The following is a 24,396-nucleotide window of genomic DNA, read 5'->3' as shown; positions in this document are numbered from 1 at the left end:
ACAAGTAAAAATAAATAAATAAGCGAGTGTACAGCAGACCATAAGTACGTCAGTGCACACGACTGTGCGAAGACGGTTCACAATTGAAATTATACTGTTAATTTCAGCCAATGAAATTTCGCGATGTACCTATCCGACATTTGTTGGCAGTTTATTAAGTAACTATATTAACTACCAAATGATTATCCCGTGACATCTGACCAGCAATTTGTGAGCACATTTTTTCAACATATAAATAAACAATCCAACCATCTTAGCCCACTACAATTTTTTTTTATTTTATTTACAATGTTTGCTAGTGATTCATAAATAATAGCTTTAATTAATTTTAAAAGCGGGATTCACACCTGAGCATTGAAATATCTCGAAAATTTCTTGCCACAATATGATTGATAAGTATGAACAATTCTCTAGTCCCGCCAAAAAATTTCTGTCTAAACAACAGTCATTGGTTGTTGCGCTATGCGTCCGTAACAGAAATAAAATATGTTCATTTCCCTTTTGCGCGCACGACCTTGTCTTCCATGCCCAAAATAATCCTATGCGCTGTTGTGGATCAGTAGGTTCGAAAAACATGGCGGTCAAATCTTGTGTCACGACCTACTGTTATTTTTTCTTCTTTCAACTGAGAACCCGACTTGAGTGTCTGAACCACGGGTGTCCAGCTCGGGAAGCCTACAACTCATGTAGTTTCGGTTCCCTAGCACGTTCGTGCAACTTCGGATTTCTCTCAAAAATTGAAATTAAAAAAAATCGAAGGGTTAGGTTAGGTTAGGTCAGTCGCAACATGCTTGTTTTCATTGGAAACTTCTGATTTAGCGGCTGAAGTGGCGTTAGTACCAAAACGCAAAACTTCGGAAATCTTCGGAAATTCTTGCAGGGAACCGAAACTACGTGAGTTGTAGGCATCCCGTCCAGCTCAGATGACAGCCGGGACTGGTGCTCCCTACCTGCAGCAGCCTCGTCAGCTTGGAGTCCCGGTACGGAATGTGCTTGGACTTGCCGTCCACGAGGGCGGAGATGACGTTCCCCAGCGCCGACAGGGACAGGTTGATCTTGGTGGCCTCCTTCAGCCGGTCGCCCGTTGCTCCTGCAACGGTCGGCGCTGTCACGTGGTGTGCGGGCAGGGGACCAAGGAGGTTGTCGGACCAAGTGCAAGCGGTGGCGGTCCTAGACTTTGCGGGGTGCTGCCATAACTTAGAAACACACAACTTAGAAACACATAACTGAGAAACACATAACTGAGAAAACACATAACTGAGAAACATAACTTAGAAACACATAACTTAGAATTTTCTAAGTATGACTTTCCACATTATGACGTTTCTAAGTTGTGTGGTTCTGCGTTGCGTGTTTCTAAGTTATGACAGTTCTAAGTTGTGTGTTTCTAAGTTGTGATAGTTCTAAGTTGTGACTTTCTGCATTATGACGTTTCTAAGTTGTGTGGTTCTGCGTTGTGTGTTTCTAAGTTGTGTGTTTCTAAGTTATGATATTTCTAAGTTGTGTGTTTCTAAGTTACGTGGATTTTTCCAAGTTTTCTAAGTTATGATAGTTCTAAGTTGTGACTTTCTAAGTTTTGCGGTGTTCCCAGACTTTGCGGGGCCTTAGAGGGACCATACCAGGGTGCCGGAATATGTTACAACTCTCAGAAAAATGGGGAGGGTTTATGGGGATCCTCATGAAAATCTTGAAAATAAAATCTCCAATACGCCAGTTTCAAGCCAACCTGGAACTTTAATTTTGACGATGACTGTCCAATTTATCTTAAGAAATTTTGGACGTTCTTATCCGTATAAATTATATACTTGGTTGAGTTACGAGATTATTATTAATGCTTGGGTCTCGGTCTACCCTAATAGGACGACAGTTACAAGTCTATTGTTCCTATAATTCACAGGAAACATTAAGTTATGCAATACACACAGATCAAGCTGGACACACAATTATCCGTCACGTCCGTCCGTCAAGAAGCCGAGCTATTCACAATGATCCGCCCTTCCGTCATAATATTTTTCTACTTGGATGCTGCCAACAACTATTACGGCATATGTTCATCTTGTAAAGGATTACTCTTTTGGCGATCATGTACGCTAGGCACTCATAAATGATAAAACCAAATATAAAATATTTATTTAAATATATTTTCGTGTTACCATTAAATACTTGTGTGTCTCAGACAATTTTTGTTTAAAATATCAAACTTTAATATATGTGCTCATAAGCATTTTACGGAAGTAGCTTATAAAAAAGAACTTTTAAATAAAGACAATGCTTTTCAGACATTTTTGAGATTATCATTTCATCCGCGCGTCCGTAGAAAGTTAAAACTAGACAAGGTTTTGACGGACGGAAGGATGAATTTTTCGGGTCATCTGATTGGCAGTATGTCACGTGTCGGACGAATGTGACGGATCATTGTGAGTTCAGCTTCACTTTTACATTTATGGCCACAAAACGTTTAAAGTCTTTAGATTTTCATATTAAGAGGCCCGTCTAGTCAGGGGTGTATGTGTGTCAGTGAGGCGGGATGATTAGTGCGACGCCCACTGGTGATTCTAACGCAGTGTCGCCTCTGAACTGGCGCGCAGTATTATCGTCGTCCACAGGATAACTGTGAGCGGTGACCGTAACATTATATGGCGTGGAAATGAACGTGAAGATGTAATGCAAGTCCCCTTAAGTTCTATCAAGAATCTGTACCGGTTGTTTTACGCCTTTTTAGACATTTTCCACGTTTATAAAAACACAGTTTGAAAAAATAATCCGAAATATAAAGTACTTTTCGGCCCTCAACGAACTCTCGAATGCTTTTCGTAAGCAGACCTGACTCGAATGTCTCGAGCAGTTTTGGAATCGCGTGTGTGTGTGCCCGGGCGGACGGCGCGCTTGGTGTCTCTCGTCGGGCCTGGTTGCGACCTTCAAGGTTTCTGACGACTCATGCTACAAACACACGTGCAGTCAGGGCTGACGGGAATTTATGGAGATAGGCGAAGGGCCGCGAAGGGCCGCGAAGGGGTGTGAAGTGGTGTGAAGGCGCGTAAAGGATTTTTTTTCCTAGCCTAAGTTAATTCTAAGTGTGTAGGGGAGGGTCCAGGTTAGGGGAGGACCTAAGTGTGTCTCAGGCCTAAGCCTATACACTCTACCATGCGAGTTTTTAACCATGCAGGACAAGGGCGCGTGCATCATGTGCTTATTGGGGTTTATTGGCCAGCCATGGCTGCGATTGGCGCCATGACTGACGCCCCATTGGTCGCCTAGCTTAAAAGCTAGCTAAGTGTGACCCAGGTAAAACCTGCATAGACACAGGGAAAACCCTGGGCCGGTTAATGCGGGGATCAATTAACATGCATTAAGCAAGCAGGTAACTACTGGACAAGAGGAAGAAGGGTCCAGGTAAGAAGAGTTGGAGGGGCTGAAAATCAACCTTGGTGGAGTTGGGTGCTTGGGCCTTGCGGCCCGCATTTAAAGTTGGGAGCTCCTGGGTTATTATTAGCCAGGGGCGCATGCGCCCCCAGGGGCGGGCGACTTCACGTCAGCCCAGCCACAGCTGCCCAGGCAGCCACAGTTAAGACAGAAGCGGGCAGACGAGCCAGTAAACCGGCTCGAACTGCTGGCTCTCGGAGCGAAAGGCAGCCTGACGTTGCGTCATCTTCATCTTCCTTCTTCAGGTCAACAGCAGTACTTTTCAAGCCAGGGTGGGGGGAGGGAACCAACCTCGCCACCCAAAATCCCCGAGACGGTTTAAGGTCGCGCCGCTCGAGGCTACTGCTGCCACACCTACAGCAGCCCCAGCTGAAGGTTCCTGATGTCTTCCTTCAGAGTTCCGGTGCATTTCAATTCCGTTGCGCGCGCAGCAGTTCACAGCTCCGCAAGTTCCAGCCCGCAGTTCGTCTACACTTCGCTACTGTGGCACATCGAGCTCCCCTGCGGTGCCTTCGCCGACGAAGCTGCTTCCTGCCACGCGCCGAGCTACATTCAGGCTATCCTTCACACCGACAGCCGTAATAACGACTCCGCAGGCCGGCCATTGGTCCGCGGAGTGCTATTGGTTATTCACAGGGGTGTGAAGGCGCGTAAAGGGTAGTGAAGGGGCGTGAAGGGGCGCGAAGGGGTGTGAAGGGATGTGAAGGGCCGCGAAGGGGTGTGAAGGGATGTGAAGGGCTGCGAAGGGGTGTGAAGGATTGTGAAGGAGTGTGAAGGGGCGTGACGGGGCGCGAAGGGATGAAGCGCGGAGGGGGAAGGCGAGGCGACCCACCTGTCTTGGCCTGGCGCTCGCTGCCCGCCAGGTCGACGAGGTTCAGCTTGCCGGAGCGGATGTGCTCGCCCTCGCGCAGCATCTCGAGCCGCACGCTGAAGATGGAGTGCGAGCGGGAGCTGTCGGCGTTCATGAGCGTGGCCCCCACGGCGCGGTTCCCCCAGCCCAGGCGCATGAGCGCCTCGCAGTCGCGCACGCCCTGCACCGGGTGCTGCGACAGGTCTGCGGGCCGCGACCACCACTCCGGTACAACTAACACCCAGGGTGTCCACAAGGAAAAAAAAAATTCGTACCAACTTAAGCGAGAAAAAAGTACTAGATCTGAAAAAAAAGTACTAAATTATAATTTGTTATGGTTTTTAAAAATTTAGGAAGTTATTATGACATTGCAATGCTCGAACTTAAATATCACACCACACACACATACATTCCATAGTTTTTAAAAATAATTACGCTTAATAATAAAACATATTGGAGTTACTATAATATTATTATATTTAAAGAAAAATGTACTAGATCTGAGCGTAAATGTACTAGACCACTAAAAAAGTTATAAAAGTACTAGATCTAGTACGAAAGAACTAACTGTGGACACCCTGCCAACACCCAGCATCGCGTTAACTCTGGCCGGCTGGAATCAGCCGCTAGATGCCACTACTGGAGACAGGTACACTCAGGCACACTCCACACCGCGTATTTCTCACCAGTTTCCTGAACTGTGCCTGATATTCAAAATAATAACACAGGCAAGAGGTGTAACTGCACTTGCATAAGAAATTATCTGGTGTCAACCATTACTAACTTTTTTTTTTAACTTTAAGAACTGGAGGTTGATATTTTTGCATAATGATTAAAAAAAAACAGTTTTTTTTTCCAAAAGTAAAAAGAAAGTTATTTTTGGTTGCCATAATGTTGGTAATAATGTGTTAAAACACATAATGTGTTCATACAGGACACATACCGACTGCCATCTATCCGAATGACGGGACAACAATGCCAGATTTTCACACAAAATTCTTGGAGCGGTCCGGTATTAGTCCAGCGTTATTTTAAACTACTTAAACTTAGTAACAGAGATTTAAAATGTACGAGAAAAAAATGTATATTTTTTTTAAATAAAAGTATGTCAATCTTTTACTTTATAATTTAACTGATAAAGAGTTTTCTGTAAATGAGGTATTACATACTGTTGTAACTTATGTACTTCTATTTTTTTATTTTTTTTTTAACTTTAAATATGTACAATTTTACTTTTTTATATATATTTTATTAAAAAAACTAATGTAATATTTTGAAGTTGTTTTTTTATTCATTTGTCATCTGTTAAATTTGTATTGTGTTTAGTTTAGTGAAAATAGCGCTCGTAGATTAAAGTGACTAAGTGCACTCAACAAAGCGTGAAGAAAGAGGAATAGATAAGAGACCCGTAAAATTCGCGGCTTCATTTCGTGTTATGCTAAAATTCAAATAATTATACCTTAGTGCTGCTTCTGCCATCGGTTCACTGTTAATCTTGGCGGACTGAGGGCCAATTAGAGACCCCTCACTCGATAGAAGTGTCGAATCACAGGCCACCACAGTCGAGACGACTCACAAGTCAGCAGCCAGTGAACAGTTGGCATTTTCCCGAGTGTGTAGAGGATATTGGAGTCTATCCTGGAGGTCATTGAACCCGCGAATTTTTCGGGTCTCTATCCATTATTTATAGAAAGCTTTTCCTAGCAAACAAATACTTATCTAATGTTTTTTTATTAAATAAATATCAACTGTTTCCGTCAGACCTAGCATGTGCTGGAACTTGAAATCATGTGGTATACAATTTTGGATTAAATCGCTTGTTATGTTCGTCTTGAACACTGAATTTTTCAGTACGTCATTCATAATTCAATAAAGATTAGGTTTAAGTACCAAAATCCCTTAAAAAAAACACAGGTTTCTTTGGTTTTGGGAAAACATAATTTTCATTGATTTATGAACGATGCACTGAAAATTAAGAGTTTCAAGAAGAAGGGCAACATGCGAAAGATTGAAGGATTAACCCAAAACTGTCTACCACTACTGCTTTCAAAACACGCTAGGACTGACATAAAAAATTACATTAAGTACTTGTTTAGTAGGAGAAGCCTTTTGTAGACAATTTAACGTCGGGTCTCCAGGAACGGTGCGGGGGGGGGGGGGGGGACGGCCTGAGACGCACTTAAGAGTCTTTCCCTAACCCAGACCCTTCCCAAACACACTTAGTTTTTAATTTAGGTTAGGATATATATATATATATATATATATATATATATATATATATATATATATGAATGGACACGGACGGAGCAAGCATGAGCGTCGCAAGGATATATTTTTTTTGGGGGGGGGGGGGGGACTTCAATTGATTTAGTGTTGAGGAATATCTATCCCCTGGGAAAAAAGCGGGGGATCCGGGGGTCCTCCCCGGGGAAAATTTGGGGTTTGAAGGTGCAAAAAGGTGGTTATTAGGCAATTTTTATTTCCTAAATATTCTAATTATAGTTGGTTGCAATATATAACTATATTTTTTTTATAAAAAAAATATATTCAGAGAAAAAATTTGCAAAAACACAGTCAACATAATCTGTATTCGGTATCGGACCTAATTTCGATTTTACACAATTGATCCAATTAAAAAAAAAGGTGCTCACGTTGCCACGATTGGACTGAATGCACCATGCGCAAGATATGTGTTGTATCACAGAAATCATATATTTTTTAGTATAACCACGAAACTAAATATATTATTGGAGGGGACGAAATTGAAGGACGTTTGCCCACGGAGCAAGGGGGACGGCGAGACGCCCACCCTGCACGTAGACGCCCTTGTCGGCGTGCTCCTTGAGGTCGAGCCGGCGCCGCGCGTCCTCGCCCAGCAGGTCGCGGATCTCCTCGTTGTAGATCTCCAGGTAGGAGGCGAGCACCAGGTACTTGGTGCCCTCGGCCACCGCGGCGCCCTCGAAGACGTGCTCGAAGGCGCGCGGGATGACCCCCCTCTGCGCCGCCGGCTCCGCCACGCCCTGCATGGTGAAGCTCTTGCCGCAGCCCGTCTGGCCGTACGCGAACACCGTGCAGTTGTAGCCTTCCAGCACGCCCTGCAAGCCAGGGGGTCCGCCGCCGCGCCATGTCCTCCTCCCGTCGACACACACCGCGCAGTCGAGGTGGGTTTACGATTGAAAATTAAGAATATTAAGACTTAAAGAGGCCACTCCGGTGTTTCAGGGGCACTACGCAACCCGCGTTAACCTCATAAGATTCAATGCTATTTTCATTTTGCTTATAACTTATTAACTTGTTACGCAGTTTCGCACTGCGTAACTATACGACTACCAGACAGCGCCCCTGGATACCACCCGCAGCACAGGGGCGCGCAATGTTCGATTTCTGCGCGCCGGACGAAAATGCATCGGGGCCGCTCGGGCAGCTTCGTCTCCGCCCGGCTTCGCGGGCTTCGTCCGGAACAACCAACGATGACGTACTTCCGCCGGCGGGTATCCAGACTGTTCCTCGGTCGGGCCCCGGCGGACTATATAAACCGGCCCAGCCAACGCTTTCTAAGTCCGTAAGGGACTCTGAAGATTTTTCAACCCAGTAGAAATATTACAAGTCCACGAGGGACTTAGAATAACTTCAAGTCGCATTTGTTTGGACTTAGAATTTTCGCAGAGTGAGGAAATAGAAATTTGCCTCGTCTGTAGAATGAAGGGAACTGTCTCGTGAAGGTTACGGGATAAGTAAAGTAAATGTTTGACTGGTGTTGAAAGTAGAACGGCAGTGGGGCAGCGTGGCAAGAGACGGAGGAGAGGTCGAATACCGCATAACGTAAAGTATACCAACTTGGAATACGTTGAGGCTTACCGTAACGTAACCAACGAAGTTTAACGTAACGGATTCGACTGAACTGTTATAAGTTCCCGGACTACACGATCACTCCTGATAGAACTACAAAATGCAGCTACTTCGTTGAACGATTGACGAGCCGAATAATAATAAAGACTGTTCGCCGCAATATTGGCGGGGCGTCACGGCATACCGCTGTCAGTAACCAGGAGACTGTTGAATACGACTCGCTGAGTGTAAGAACGTGTGTGTAAGAACGTGAACAGTTTAAGTGTCATAAGTAGCCATTGATACTTACACCAGAAACACAGTTGAACTTTAAAGAATCAGACCACGAAGAATGAGAATGTAAACTAGTTACGTATATATAAACTGTACTATAAGAGATTTCATGTCAGTTCTCTTTCTTTCATATTTTCCTATTCTTTAATCGTATTTGATTTGTTTGGCAACGTTAAATTCATGTTAGTACAGTTAGTTAACATAATATTCAATGTGCCCAAAAACCAATTGATTTGATGTTCATATTTTTCTGCTAATATAATTTGCTGTTTGCCTTATAATAGGGCGTTAACTTAATGTGTGTGACATATATTTGTGATCCGATATTGTTAATTATATTTTTCTGTTCACGGACATCGTGGGCACTTGCTGTATTCTTCAAAATAAGAAATCAGAAGGTTGTCATATATAAAAATGCGAGTATTGAAGGATGTGATGTTGTTATTACAAGTTTTGTTAATAAAAGCACTTTTGTTTCTCGAACTTTAGAACCTCTTTCTGAGATTTCACCCCTTGTCCTCCCGCCCTTCCGGACTGGAGGTAACAAACTAATATAAATTTCGAAATGATGCTTGCTTGATATGTAAGACAACGATGCTCTTATCAAAGCCCCTTTCTTCAAAAACGTGCACAAATTATGGTTCAAACCTAGACAATACACTTATGCATATTAGTAAAGATTAGTATAAAACCATAATTTATGCACGTTTTTTTGAAGAAAGGGGCTTTGATAAGAGCATCGTTGTCTTACATATCAAGTAAGCATCATTTCGAAATCTATATTAGTTAATAAGTTATAAGCAAAATGAAAATAGTATTGAATCTTATGAGGTTAACGCGGGTTGCGTAGTGCCCCTGAAACACTGGAGTGGCCTCTTAAGACTTATAGTCGTGTACTTACCATATGACGCTTTGTAAACTAGTGGAATGGTTTATGATTGTCGTGTGTGAATTTTGACGGGTCGTGTGCGAACCACACGATGACTTAAGACTCAACAGTATATTTTATATTATATTTTATATTATATTTATAGTATATTATATTGTTATTTTTTCGTTATCACTTAAGGGAAGCGACCAATCACAACAAACCGGAACCTTTCAACCGGAAAGTTTGTCTTGTTATTGGACCGAGCGAGGCAGTATTTTGGGTTAGAATTCGTATATTTGTCATTTGTTCATCATCATCCATTTCGAAAAATAGATATCCCATTTGTCAATAACCTATTTCAAACCTGCTTCTCCGTTTCGAACAATGGCCGACCATGTGTTTTGTGCTGTGATTGGTTAGAATTAACGACTTCTATGTCAATCATAAACTGGAAAATGTAGTTTTGACTTAATCGTGTGCTCGATGTTAAGTTATAATTCTTAAGGAAATCAATCGTAAACCCAGCTTTAGTCATCATCCGGGAAGCCTACAACTCACGTAGTTTCGGTTCCCTGCAAGAATTTCCGAACATTTCCGAAGTTTTGCGTTTTGGTATTAACGCCACTTCAGCCGCTAAATCAGAAGTTTCCAATGAAAACAAGCATGTTGTGACTGACCTGACCTAACCTAACCTAACCCTTCGATTTTTTTTAAATTTCAATTTTTGAGAGAAATCCGAAGTTGCACGAACGTGGTAGGGAACCGAAACTACGTGAGTTGTAGGCTTCCCGTCATCATCCACCGTGAATGTCATGGAATAAATATATCAGATCATGCATGTGGTCAATGGGAACATCAATTTACATTGTTCACACTTGTTTATGGAAAATGTGGTTTTATTGTCATGTGTCTCCGGCTCCCGTCACCGCAGCCCATACAAAAAATTACCAGTTTTTTTTGACGTGATAACGTCTTATAAATCGATGAACGCCGGCTGCACGCATGAAAAAGCATTACTCATTGTCACGTTCCGCCTGAGCCGAGCGTGCAAGGACCGGCCAACCACCGTGCGAGAAAATCTTCTATAATGTCAAACATGTTAACGCGGGTTTTTTAACTAATTGTTCGTGATTATATTTAAACAAATTATTTAAATTAAATTTGCAAAAAACTGTAAATAATATTTGAAAATTAAAAAAGTATGCAAATTTTCATCAATGTTTTCTTAGGACGTTATCACGTAAAATTATCGTCCGTAAACCGACTTTACATACAACCCCCTTTTTTTTAATTTTAATCATAAACTTTTAAACAATAAAAGTTTAATCAAAATCGGTCCTGTAGTTTTGGTGCGATACTCGAGCAAACAAACCGACAAATAGACGAATATTCAATAACAGTTAATAATATAGAAATTCAATAAGAAATTATTTTAATTCAATAATAAAAAACATATTTATGTAACGATAACATTTTTATATGGATCAAATGCGTTGAGAATGTGCTCGGCCATGTGCCGCGGTGAGGAGGTGATGATGCGAAGAGGTCAGTGACCTCATCCCCTCCCCGCCGCTAACGACCATGGGGGGCTGCACACACCGGGTTGTCGCGGGGTGCCGCACGGGCAGGAAGTGGACACTGTTGCTCCACGGCTGCTCTGCCAATCGATGGCCGTGTCGCAATCGACACCGCGAGTCACGCGACGCCCGCGCGACCTAGCCTCTCCCGAGCCGACGCGACCGTGCGCTGCGATGTCCTCAGTCGCGACCCACTGGTTCCCCCGCGCTACAACCCTGACTCCACATGCCCGAACATCATCGAATACTTGCCTCCGGGCAGGGGCGTAGCCAGGATTTCTTTACGGGGGGTGTTTACTTACACCCTGCCCCCGGTACTAGGGGGGGATATCCGGGGGCCCTCCCACGGAAAATTTTCGATGTGAATGTGAAATTTGGTGCTATTTAAGCACTTTCGTAATTAAAATATTGGATTTAAATAACATAAATTTTGTCCCGAATTTATGATTTTTTTAACGAGACACTTGAAAACTCATTGCTGAATATTAAGGGTTATCAGCTCAAGGGTTCTTTCTTAGTTTCATCTAAGTGCATTTGCAACAGCTAGACAAGTGTAAATTTTGTCATAAGTACATATATATTTTTTTAAATATTTCGGGGGGTGTTTGGACACCCAAAACACCCCCCCTGGCTACGCCCCTGCTTCGGGTGTCTTCGGAATTCTTTTGTTTAGGTTTAAAAAATGTCTGTTTTAAATGCCGGACATAAACAAAACAAAAAAAGGTAGGAAGTTTCATAACAATAATACAAATTAATCCATTAAGGTAAATATACGAACATTCATATCTTTTACATTCGTCTTGCAATGTCATCAAATTAAAATGCGATGTAATTAACTTGAGATTTATTTGTTGTTTGGATATTGTTGCGCAAGTAATAAGTGAAAAAACAAAAAAATATCGTGAGTTCCTACTGTTCAACATTTGTCCCGGTTTGTTAGGTCAGGTCAGTTACATTATAAATACTTTAAAACTAAATAACCATTAAAAATAATTCATATTATTTTTAATGTCCGCTTAGTTTGAAAGTATTTATAATGTAACTGACCTGACCTAATCGACCATTTTAATTAATTAGGCATTCACGAACAAACGGCAAAATAAAATAAAAAATGCGTTTTTTTCACCTAAACAAAAGAATTCCGAAGTCACCCGAAGGAAGGTATTCGGTAATCTTCGTGCATGTCGAATACTCGGCGTGAATCGTAGGCTACCCCGCCACGCGTGGCCAGGTGCTATGGTCCGAATGCAGAACACCCGTGGGCGGTCCGAGTCCTTGTTCGAATGCGAATGACCGTCACATTGTGGCACGGGAAACTGACCTGTCCACACAATTGCCATGTCCGACGTCCGAGTCTAATGATTTCTCAAGTAGTCACCAGAGCGCAGTAAATATACAGCGCCAAAATAATTCTTTTTCGATTGTTTTTTGTTCACTGTTTTCATGCTTTGTAAATGCAGTACCCAGCTGAGATTTGAATATTTTGTTAACTTGTGAAAGTCTTGGGATTTCAATAATTCTGCAAGGCAAAAGTCAACGCTAATAAATAATGTCCGTTGTCTTCTGTTTACCTTTTTGAAACGGGAACTGTAAACAACAAATATCACGAGTGTTGTTCTTCCATGCTACCAAAGGACACAGAGTGGGACAAAAAGTTCAATGCATTTGGACCATCGCCCACACCACCCATGACGTCAGAGGTCACGTGGACCAATCAGCGCTCAGTGTCCGTCGGACACAATTCAGAACATTGCAACTGTAGACGGCCCTTACACTGGTCAATGTGGATTTTTTTTTGTCCCAAACTGTGTCCTTTGGTAGCATAGAAGAAGAACACTCGTGATAGTTGATGTTTCCGGTTCCCGTTTCAAAGAGACAGACAGAAAATAAACGGAGGTTGTGGTATGAACAGGAATCCAAGAAGACCATGACGAACTATTCATTAGTGCTGTCTATTTTCGAGCGGCGCTTTTGAAAGGCCGAACACACGAATTCATTTTCGACAGTGTAATTAGAATTGATTTATGTGCATTTACTTTCGCCTTACCGAATGTCTAAATATTATCGAACACTTTCAACTTTCACAAGTTAAATTAATATTTAAAACTAAGCTGCACACTCATTTGCAATGATTGAAAACAACAAACAAAAAACTCGAAAAATACCTATTTCGCCGCTCTACATTTACTGAGATCTAGAGACTATTTAAAATTAGTGGATTTTGACATTGGACATCGCAATTGTGGACAGGGCCAGTTTTCCGTGCGACAATGTGACGTCATTCACGTTCTTATGACACGGACCGCCCATAGGTTCGGACTGTTCGTGTGAATGAGTAGTACTCTGTTGGAGTCTCTAGACTCTAGCATAACAGGATGTGAAGCCTCTCAAGTGGTTTCTGGAAAACTAATGAGTCAGTGAGAGTCAGGAGCATACCAGGGAGGAGGGGGTATATAACCAATTTTACGGCTGTTTGCTTTCAAATTCTCTTTCTTTGCTGGTGGCAATGATATATATATAAGGGTTTGGGTTAATACTACAGAGTATCCCTTTGTCTTTGTGAACTTTGGTTAGCACCGTCCACCACAGACGGAAGCACCGTGGTTTCAAATTTCCGTCCCATGCGACTTACGTTCCATTCACGAAACTACTCTCATCTACCGAGAGTTCAGATGTTACAAATAAAATAATGTTTTAAATCGTTTACGAGAAAATTTCAACAAATACATGCACCTAAATAACGATCCTAACTATGAAATAAAGTTGGAATCATAATATAAATCGCTGTACATTTCTTTTTACACTAACGAAATGTTCAAAGAACTAATTTCCGTTCAATCAATAAAATTTATTTTGTGAAAAAAAAGTAAACAACGTGTTCGGCTGAACCCGTCCGCACTCATCAAGTATGCGACACAAGGACAAGTGAAGTACTCAAGGTCGCTAGTACACTTGAGCTCGGACAAGACCCATGTCCTCAAGAAAGTCTCTGGACGAAGACGAGCTCGGCTGTTGTGTTTATTACGCTTTTCTTTTACGTGTTTCTTGCCCGGCTTGTTAACATTAAATATCTTATTTTGTACACCATCATTAATTATAATAAGTTGTAAGATTCCTTACTAAAGGTCTATTTTTCTAAGACCATAAAATAGTGTATATTGAATGTTAAACACCAATTATTATTTCACACGAGAAAACGTTTTTGTAGCAGAGAGTCATCATTAATAACACGGCAATCCTTTAAATTATGTGTTATGCTCAAACAGAGCCAAAATTTTTAAATATTAAATGGTATAAAAAATTGTTGGCATGAGTGGTTAAAACCAATACGGCGTCTTTCAGTTACGTCTCCGTAGAGGAGTGAAATGGAATATTATCAGATGATGCTCTTAGTGAAATACAAAAAGAAAATATATTTGAAATATTCTCACTACAGATTTTCCTTAAAAAAAAAAAAAAATGTTTCAGATACATTTTGAAAAATTTTCATAACATTATAAAGGTGTGTGTAAAACCGTTGCGTTCCATGGGGTTAATCTGGCAACAAAGCGCACTAAAACAAGGACAGCTCTAACAGTGCATTGTAAAGCGAGACTAGCCACCCTGGTGGCGTAGTCGGATGCATACCGGCTTGCGGTGAGAGGGGTCCTGGTTTCGATTCCCGGGTAAGACATGGGTGTAAACACAGATATTTGATTGATAACGATATGATAAAGAGATTCGAATAAGGAAAAAACTGACCTATGGCCGTCGGTGCAAACTGCAGGCTACTTACCATAGCCTATATCACACAGGAACGCCGAACAACTCAAAGTGTACAGGTTTAAGTAAACATGCTTCAAACGCGAAAGTGTACGGTTACACTGCAATTTGTATAATAATTTGTTAAACTTCAAGACCGAGTGTCTGATGTCATCGAATGAATGTGTCGTGGGTTCTGTTTAATTGAGCAAGTGTGACCTCTGTTAGAGAATTACCGTCAGCATAAATTCTAAAACTATAAAAAAAAAATTCATTTATTAATATATTTTTTTTGTTGCAGTCGGTGAAATATTACACTTACTTGCGCCAGGAACATTCTCCCTCTATCTTGCAAATTTTTTTTCTCGCTAAAGACTGTTTATACTTCCAACTATCAAAGGTAAGCTGCGACACGCCTCCCTACGCATTGGGGTATGATTTTGTCTCAGTTACCTTTTTCCTCAGCCCTGTCTAATTTTTAATTACAATTAAAAAAAAAAGAAACGGGACCCTACATGTAACACTACTCATGAAGCCCTGTCAAGATCAGAGACGTTTTAAGAAGAGATGTATGTTCTGAACGTCGTTTGCCAACCTGCATGTAGTCCGGTCAATTTAGACATCCGAAGATATTATGACGATTACAACTCTTTCAACTTTTTGAATCGCCATATCTTAAAAACGGTGTCTCTTAGGAAAAAAAGTATTTAGACATCTTTTATAGATAATTATCTGATATACAATATTTGTCCAGGCTAATTTTATAATGAAATTTGCCGTTTTGCTGAAAATCTCGAAAAACCCGTTTTTGTGACCTTTGACCCCGATTAAATTTTTTTTCCAGGCATCGAATCGATGAGGACTTTTTAGATTTCATTTATAATGGTGTTTTGAACAATCCTACCAATTTTCATCTGGGTGCGAATTTTTGTAACTTCACTCCTATTTTTTGGTCTAATTTGACCGGACTAATGAGGAATGGCGAGCTGAACATGTTCCGGACCGTGCACAAACGACCGTGCGCCCGAGGCAGTCCGGGGCCCCCCGTGGACAGGGGACAGGGGCCACGCCACTCACCTCGATGAGCGGGTAGGCGATCTCGTTGTATATCTGCTCCGTGGTGGAGTCGGTGTCGTAGACGCCGTCGAAGGTGAACGTCTTGGGCGGCGTGGAGCCGTCGGAGGGGTTGACTATCGAGCAGGTGCACATGTCGTGGTCCATGAACACCACGTTCTGCGACCGACAGCGCACTTGCACACAGTTCCGCACGCCTGGTCATGTACGTATATTATAAAACTCCAGAGAAGCTTTTTTTTTTTAAAAAAAGTTTGATTGTGTCATGCCTACTGAAATACAATTGTTGGAAATCATTGTAAGGGGTCGTCCATTAATCACGTGATGTTTTTTTAGCAAATTTTTAACCCCCCCTCCCCCCTAGTGATTTGTGGTGAGGTTTCAGACTACCCCCCCCCCCCCCCACACACACACAAAAATCACGTGTATTTTTTTGGTACAAAATATTTTTCAAAAATTCAGAATATTATCTTTAAATATAGGTATAATCTAATTTAATTCTGGAAAATTAAGCACAGTGATAAAAATGTCCAGACACACATTAAGGTTGCAGGTTTATTCTCACTAGCATAAAAATAATAAAGGAAAGGCTTATATGTGATTTACGCATGTATTCGGCGCCAAAATCACAGTCTTACTGGCGACTGGCAAGCCGAGCCGGGTGGTTCATGTTGCGGCGGGCGGGGATATTGTTGCCTGGCTACGGCGAGTCAAGGTCACGCGTCGCTTTTCGGTTTAGTAGAAATCGCGCGAAAAAATAAATACACGTGATATCTCTCTACACCCCCCCTCCCCCATTATGATAATTCGTGATTTTTCCCGACACCCCCCCCCCCCCCCCCACTGACCCTCTTTTCGAGCCTCACGTGATTAATGGACGATCCCTAAACGATGGACTGGTCTATTTTCATCCCATTCACAATTCGGGTGTAACTTAACTGACGAGACTGCACTACGATCATATTCTAAGCTTGCTGCAGAATTTTTGTCGATAATGTAATAGTGTCGCTGCTGACTAACTATTAGGGTATGCAGCACGATTGAAAGACATGGCTGTAGTCTAAAGACTGTTTCGATTTTACTGCTATCAGAAAATGCCACCCAATAAGTCGGAAAATGATGGATGTTATGTTTTTCAAAGTTCAGCCTACTTAATTAAAATTTAATAAGACTAATAGAAAGGAGATGTAATGTCAAAATTTTGAAATTTATAGGAGAAACCAACGGTGCGTGTAAACTATGAAAATGTCATAGGGGGCCTCGACATTCATCACTAAAAATGTTCTGAAGGCATAATATCATGTCCAAAATTCAGTACTAGTAATATAATGTCATAATGTTTGGATTAATGTTTCAATTTTAACAGTTAATGAGTAAATATTACACTAAAAAGCCCGGCAATCTTCGTGTACGACACTTCTCGTGAAGCCTGTGCAATCCCGTTTACTTACTTCTCGCCAAACGATCGCGACCCACAAACTGAGAACCACGCCGTAGACTCAAGGCTAGGTTTATAAACTACGCAAGAAATTCCAGACGCAAAAAGTTCAGAAACAATGTTTTTAAACTCCCGCTTATTAACTCCGCACGCAGCAAAAATCCAACGCAAAGGTTCGGTCAACTTTCAGCTTCTTACGTTTCTGGTTTACGCTTGCACCTTCCATATTTGAAATTAAGTGTTCCGTAAAATTTTAATTGACAACACTGAGATATAGATTGTCCACTTCAGTGGACGAATACATTGAAAAGGTATGACCCATTTTGCTGTTGTTTATGACTGAGGGCTACATTCAGCTGGTTTTCAACATCACGGAATTATGAATTATACATTACCAGTGGCGTACATGTGTGGTGAATGGGGGAGGGAAAGCGGGATTTATACCCCCTCCCAAAATTATAATAAATCACCCATTCCCACTAACAAAAGGAAAAATAATTGAATTCAAAGAGTAGGCAAACATGTGCTATTCCCAACCCCTGCAAAATAAAATCCTGCATACACTCAGGTGCGTGGCCCAGAGCCCCAGAAACAATAATGGCATTCCGTGATAACACTCGCCTCGGCGCCCTTCGTTCCAAGGTCGGATTGTGACCCAGATAACAGCTCAGACGCCTGGCGTCAAAAATAACGATTCGCTGCGAAAAAAAAAAGTGATTTAACGCTAGCGCCATTCGCTTCCGATTTGCATTCGCCTCCAAATGCGCCACTCTGCCTGCGACCTTCGTTCTGGTGAAGAATGGTTAAATTACTGTTGAGTGAGGTCGGGATCATTAACTACGCAAGAAACGCAACGACGTAAAAACGCAACACGCAACCAACACGAGAAAATCACAGTCGTTTATAAAGAACGAAAGTCGCAAGATGGCACCAACCCTACAACTTTAAATTGTCCTCCCGAGCTTCTATAAATTTATCATTAAAACATAAGGGACAGTCATTAATATTTTAAGTGTTATATTCTTACAGAGTGCGAAATCTAAATTAGCAGAAACGCCATGCATATAGTAATAACATTTTACCTTTATATATAAATATTTAAATACACTTTTTATTGTAAAATATATATTTGTCACCGTATTGACGTTTAAATTTTATTTGAATATACTTGTAATTATATATTTATTTTCTCTATAGGCTACATTTGAACTTGTTTTACTGTTTTATAAAAAAAAATCGGTGCACATTTATCTACGTTTAGCTTTAGAGGCTATATTTGTACCTGTAATGCTGTTCTTTTTTTCTTTATTTTCCTGTTTGTGTATTTAACTTATATTTTGACGTGTCCTATACCATTGTGTGAAAACATTTGTATGGTCAGATGGACGAAAATATAATAAACTAGCTGCCCGATCCGGCTTCGCACGGTTGTATTAATTGGGGGGGGGGGGGGGGGGAAATGAGACCAAATCTCTTATTTACAGTTATAATAATAAATGAAGTAAAATGAAAATTAATTAATTTTGACAAAAATTTAATACAATGCTTTGTAATGTACCGAAGAAAAAACGAATAGCACCGATGGTTTCCCGACTCTCGAGCACGCAACGTTGTCATGGAGACGAAGTGCCCACTGTTTCCCGGGCTTAAACACCAATCAACATTGATGATCAGTTTATTATTAATAATAAATTTTTAAGACCATTGATCGAAATAAAAACTACCCTATCTCTCAAGTTGGAAAAAATTACACATAAATTCCCATTTTCATCGAAATCAGTTGACTTGGTGAAGGGGACCTTTTTAGAAATCAGATGTAGTTAGTAATTGTCTTCTTAATTTGAATAATTTATATCACTTTCAAATCCCGACCGACTTTGTTCTACCAGTGTATAGTTATTTACCTGTATATATCTAAAAATTGGTGGTCTGTATTTAATGAGTGATGAGGACTACACTAACAATGAAATAGTCGTTGCCATGGAGACGAATGAAGCATCAACATTGCTACAGCCGTTGCCGTGGTGATTTTCTGCCAACTCATACATACATCACATTAGAAAACTCTAAAATTATAAGATTAAGACCATTAATCGAAATAAAAACTATCCTATCTCTCAAGTTGGAAAATATTACACCTAAATGCCAATTTTCATCGAAATCGGTTAAGTGGTTTAGGAGTCCATTGAGGACAAACATTGTGACACGAGATTTATATATATTAAGATAAATAAAATAAAATAATTTGTGCCATAGAAAGTTTTCGAAACGCTTGACTTCAATCAAAATGGAAGGCAGAAACGCAACCCAAAACTCAAGAAGTTGTTAAAAAATGACCGATACTTGAGTTGCGATTTTGCGTGTTGCGAAGTTTATGAACGAGTATTTGGAAACTTCGTTATCGAGCGTTTTGTTTCTTGAGTAGTTTATAAACCCAGCCTAGCTGTCCCAGCTTAACGTTTTGAAGGGTTGCAGAGAAAGCATTAAGACTAAGTTATCATGAAGAGCACGGTCTAGGAAGTAACAATAATTATTGTACTAGGAAATGCAGTTTGTGCACGTGAGAGATGTTCGATTGTGAAGTGCTGGAGGGGAGGTGTCCATTGCCAATACCTACTGCGGATTGGTGGCTACTCCCTAAGCCCCAAGAAATACTTATCTGGGTTGCACTTCATACGAATGTGTATATAAAAATTGAACCAATGATAAAAGTTACCTTGCAATCGAGGTTTCTTTCCCTGGTGTTCATGGGCCGACAACGGACTATCACCTTCACAGCCTCTGCCATCACGGAAACTGAAACATTATCAAACGTTATTAGGTACTCCTTCTCTCCTGAAAACGTGACAATTACGAGGACTTGGAACGCGACAATCCATGTCATTTCCGGTCCATGATATTTTTTTATTCATAAATGTAAAACTCTCAATGTCTGGAGGAGCATCAAGTGATGGATGACATAAGTAACTCAAGGAGAGATAGAACCCAAAGTATATCATCTTGGTTTTAACATTTCTTAGGTCGTAATAATTTTATATCGATAAATTTTCAAATTGTTGCTTAGTTAAAACATAGTACATAATTATTGGAATGCCTGAAGTGAATAGTGACTAACTAACTTCTACTAAACTTTTAGTATTGATTTTTTTTAATGACTAACACTGTAATAAATAATACAGCAAATATCCGGAAAATTCGGATCAGATTTGTAGACATTTTATTTAATGTTCACATTAAAAATTTTTAACTACGTTAGCAGAATGTAACCAAATATAAGTATGCCAAATATTCACTTCTTAGTTTGATTCAGTGTACAGTTCCTGCATAGATTGTAGAATTATGGTAAGGTAATAAAATTATTTTTGTTGAATTTAAGAAAGCGCACCAGCTGACAAACATAGCGTACTTGGAACGTCAGACCGACACCGTTCCAGATGAACTGTTGATGACAAGGCGTTTGTGTCACCGTTTTATGTTGATACTCGTGGGTCCACCATCGACTTCCGTTCCATTTTCATGACATTACTCCTACCAAATGCCATATACCGAGAATTAAGATGCCTACACATAAAAAAACTCTGACTAATCTGTAATAATAAAAAAGGAGTACGCTTGATCTTTTAGTACGAAGACGGAAAGGCTTAGTGCCGTGAAACTTGGTATATAGGTCCTCTTCGAGGGTTTAATCGTGTGCGCCTAGAGGCGATTTTCGAAAAGTCTATTGATTTTATATTTTTTATTTTATTTTTTGCCCTTCACAATTCTCCCTAAAAACTGCTGAATCCAAGATGGCTTCTTCAGTATACACTTATTACCAATTTTTCAAATTCGATTTTGAATTTTTTTTTTTTCATTCGAGGCGCGACAGAAGCGCACTCACAAGGAGGATATTGTATAATGAGAAGCGTGAGCATCAAAATATTACTCTAACGACACGAGGTACGTAAATGTAGTTCACAAAATGAACTGTCGGTAATAACTAATCTGCATCCGGCTGCATTTTTCACATAAGTTTGTAACCGTACGTTAGCTTTTAAATGAGTGTTGGAGACAGAGTCACCTTCGAAATTTAGGTTTTGGTTGTTATGGAGTGAAAATAATGCACGTTAGTTAACTCGTCAAGGATGGAGATCGCAACAAATGTTAATTATTTTAATCTCACGTGCATGAATAAAAATAAATATTGACAACACGCTTGCAGAAGTTTTCTAGGAAGTTATCAATGTTCCCTGGAGCGGTAATTTTATCATGATTTTATGTTTATGCCTATGCCATTTACGAACAGCAGACATGTCCCGCTGACGGAACAGCCGCGCTCCTAGCGGTTGAAATTTTCCCTGCGCGAAACCCGCCCATAAAATCCCCCACAAACGATAAGTCGGAACTGATGGCTTTCCATAAAATCGGCCTGTGGGCTCAAGAACACTCAGTCCGACCTGCCGTGTGTGAGAATAGCGTCTCGTCAGTTCAACAATCAGTCCAACAGTTCATCATCAGCTGAGTGTCGTGGCAGACTTTTTGGTTTATACTTTATGTTTGCTTTGCTTTCCCCATTTTTTATTCTAACTAAAATAACAACTGCGACTGTAATATCAAAAGTTTCTTCCATATCCTACGATGAAACTATACATCCAACAGAAACAGAAACCACAAGACTGATCGTGTGTGGGGAAGGCTTCAGTTCAGTCCAAACTGTCAGTTCGGGCTGAGCAGTCCGAACTGGGAGCTGGACTGATCGTGTGTGGGGAAGGCTTCAGTTCAGTCCAAACTGTCAGTTCGGGCTGAGCAGTCCGAACTGGGAGCTGGACTGATCGTGTGTGGGGAAGGCTTCAGTTCAGTCCAAACTGTCAGTTCGGGCTGAGCAGTCCGAACTGGGAGCTGAACTGATCGTGTGTGGGGAAGGCTTCAGTTCAGTCCAAACTGTCAGTTCGGGCTGAGCAGTCCGAACTGGGAGCTGGACTGATCGTGTGTGGGGAAGGCTTCAGTTCAGTCCAAACTGTCAGTTCGGGCTGAGCAGTCCGAACTGGGAGCTGAACTGATCGCGTGTGGGGAAGGCTTCAGTTCAGTCCAAACTGTCAGTTCGGGCTGAGCAGTCCAAACTGGGAGCTGAACTGATCGTGTGTGTGGCGGGGCCCTTAAGACAGCCAGCTTTCTTCCCGACCTGTAAGAGGATAGCCTCGTTAGCCCCTCGCTGCCGTCATCTCGCATGCATGAGTGACGAATATGGATCGCGCGCGGGGCGATGCCGACCCGATATAGCGCTGCAAGTGGCGCACTGGCCGACAGAGCGCGCCTCAAGGTCACAGCCAGCAAACTGCTTCGAAAGATAAACGTACTGACACACACCATCCTTTAATACATTTCAGTAATGTATTATCACAATAATTGACTTTGTTGAGCGTAAATTCCAATAGAAATAAATACCCGCTAGTTGGGCCCGTTCTATAATAACACATAGACAGATCTCACGAAACAGAGTTCCTACAACAGCAAGCAGACGGTGACGGACCCGTTCGGATTATCTCGGTAATGCTGAGCTCTTCCGTTTACGTTGCTCCGTGCGGCCAATAGAAGCCGAGTATTTGGCTGCGATAGTAGCCTTTTAGTACGTAGGTTTTGATCGTATGGGAAAATCTGAGGACGGTGGGGATTCAGGAATTCGTGGCGGCCATCTTAGATTACATAACTTCCGGTGGCCATCTTGGATGACCTTGACTTTGTCATTTGACCCCGGTTGTCATTTTTGATTCCACCAGCAATTTTGTTTTCTAGAACATCCACCATTTTGAATTATGATGTCATGTCCGCCATCTTGAAAATCTGAAATCATAAACTTAGAAACTGGGAAATATTTTAAAATTTATAAAAAAAAATTAATTTTAAAAATAAGATGACAATTGTCACCGAGAACCCCACTCCTGTGCGTTGGTTGCCCTTTTAGTTACGATGACATCGAGTACCCCACTCCTGTATGTTACAATTCTCGTTACGATGTCATCATCATCGATAAAATGTAACTATGTGGACTTTGAATATTTTTCAGCTAGATGCTTCTATGTCAAAAATTTGTGTGAAGAGGGGGTTATGAGGACTTTGAATATTTTTCAGCTTAGAAATTTGTGTTGACTGAGTGGTTTAAAATATTTAACATTTGTTAACGTTTGGTAAAATTTAGGTTATTATCAAACATGTGGTGCTACCTTAAGGATTAGTTTGACGATTTTGTATTTTGTAGGTTTGAGGTTACGTATGTAAGATTTTTTCAAGTAACATCTAGCTATGTATTTTTTAAAATTCTTTTATTATAATTTTCAGTATGTCTGGCTTCCTTCGCATGTTTCTTACATTGGATCCAGACTACCGATTGTTTTGATCACATCTACTGCACAGAAAATACGGTTCTGTCCTGTTGAGTTTTCGCTGGGCCACAGCTGCTACCACCACGAGCGTCAGTGCGCTGACAACTTGCAGCGCCCTCCAACAGCGTCACTTACGTAGCGGGGTGGTTGCTTGCAGCGACAAGATACAGCAACGTCTTGCATCATATATCTGAGCCGTCCTCGTGTAGCTTTTGATACACAAAAAAAAAAATTCATCTGAACTAGTGATGTCAGACGGAATGAGAAGTCGGCTTCTGATCTCAACCCTAACAGTAAAATGAATTCGTATAGGAACTGTGTCGAGGAGTTCCCCAGAGCTGACAGTTTGAGAGCACATATCAATGTGTGCAAGGGACCTGCTCCGCCCCCGACCAATAAGCAGAGGATAGCTGCGCTCAATCCTGGAGCTATCCCTAAGCCAAGCACTTCAACTAACTGAACAAAGTTGGTTACCGGGGTGTGCTTGACCAACACATAGTTGCCATAGTTGCCTAAATGGGATTCCGAGGCAATTTGAAGAATTATGTGGCAGGAAACAACTCCAGATATACCAAGGATATATGCCCATACCTTGGTTCGATAAAGGCCAACCCAATAAGCCAACTTGTTGAGGAAATCAAGGATAATGGTCCGCTCAAGTACAATATTTTTCTCGATTGTGACTGCTTATGGATGCATGTGAGGACAAGAGGGTCTTCAAAACCATGAATGTTATACTCTACGCAGTTCAATGGATGAAGGATGCTATTGCCGAGTCCATCTCTAGGATCTGTACAGAAGAGGAGGACAACATGTGAAAGGGGTCTGGATGAACTTCGTCTGCCATTTGGCGACTACAACTGCGTATCAACAAGCTCGATCCACTTCGTGCTAGCTCCTACGTCGAATTACCTGCATGCTTTAAGTCGAAACATGCGGTG

At 41.3% G+C, this 24,396-nt stretch overlaps 1 protein-coding gene across 1 annotated transcript in view; it reads right to left on the bottom strand.

Moving 5' to 3' along the window:
• The window catches only part of LOC134534910 (osmotic avoidance abnormal protein 3), a 79,696-nt gene that overhangs the window by 34,408 nt on the left and 20,892 nt on the right, over positions 1-24,396 (bottom strand). Inside the window, exons 2-6 of the mRNA XM_063373597.1 lie at positions 19,813-19,892; positions 15,662-15,817; positions 7,083-7,368; positions 4,256-4,477; positions 951-1,090 (exon numbers count right to left, since the gene is read on the bottom strand). Coding sequence (XP_063229667.1) covers positions 951-1,090; positions 4,256-4,477; positions 7,083-7,368; positions 15,662-15,817; positions 19,813-19,884 — 876 coding nt within the window. The 5' untranslated portion in view covers positions 19,885-19,892. The remainder of the gene's footprint in view (positions 1-950; positions 1,091-4,255; positions 4,478-7,082; positions 7,369-15,661; positions 15,818-19,812; positions 19,893-24,396) is intronic.

This window comes from Bacillus rossius, chromosome 8 (genome assembly GCF_032445375.1).
Source record: "Bacillus rossius redtenbacheri isolate Brsri chromosome 8, Brsri_v3, whole genome shotgun sequence".
In the NCBI taxonomy this organism is placed as follows: domain Eukaryota; kingdom Metazoa; phylum Arthropoda; class Insecta; order Phasmatodea; family Bacillidae; genus Bacillus; species Bacillus rossius.
Note: the sequence above shows the minus strand (reverse complement) of the source record. Positions and strands in the feature narration are given on the sequence as shown.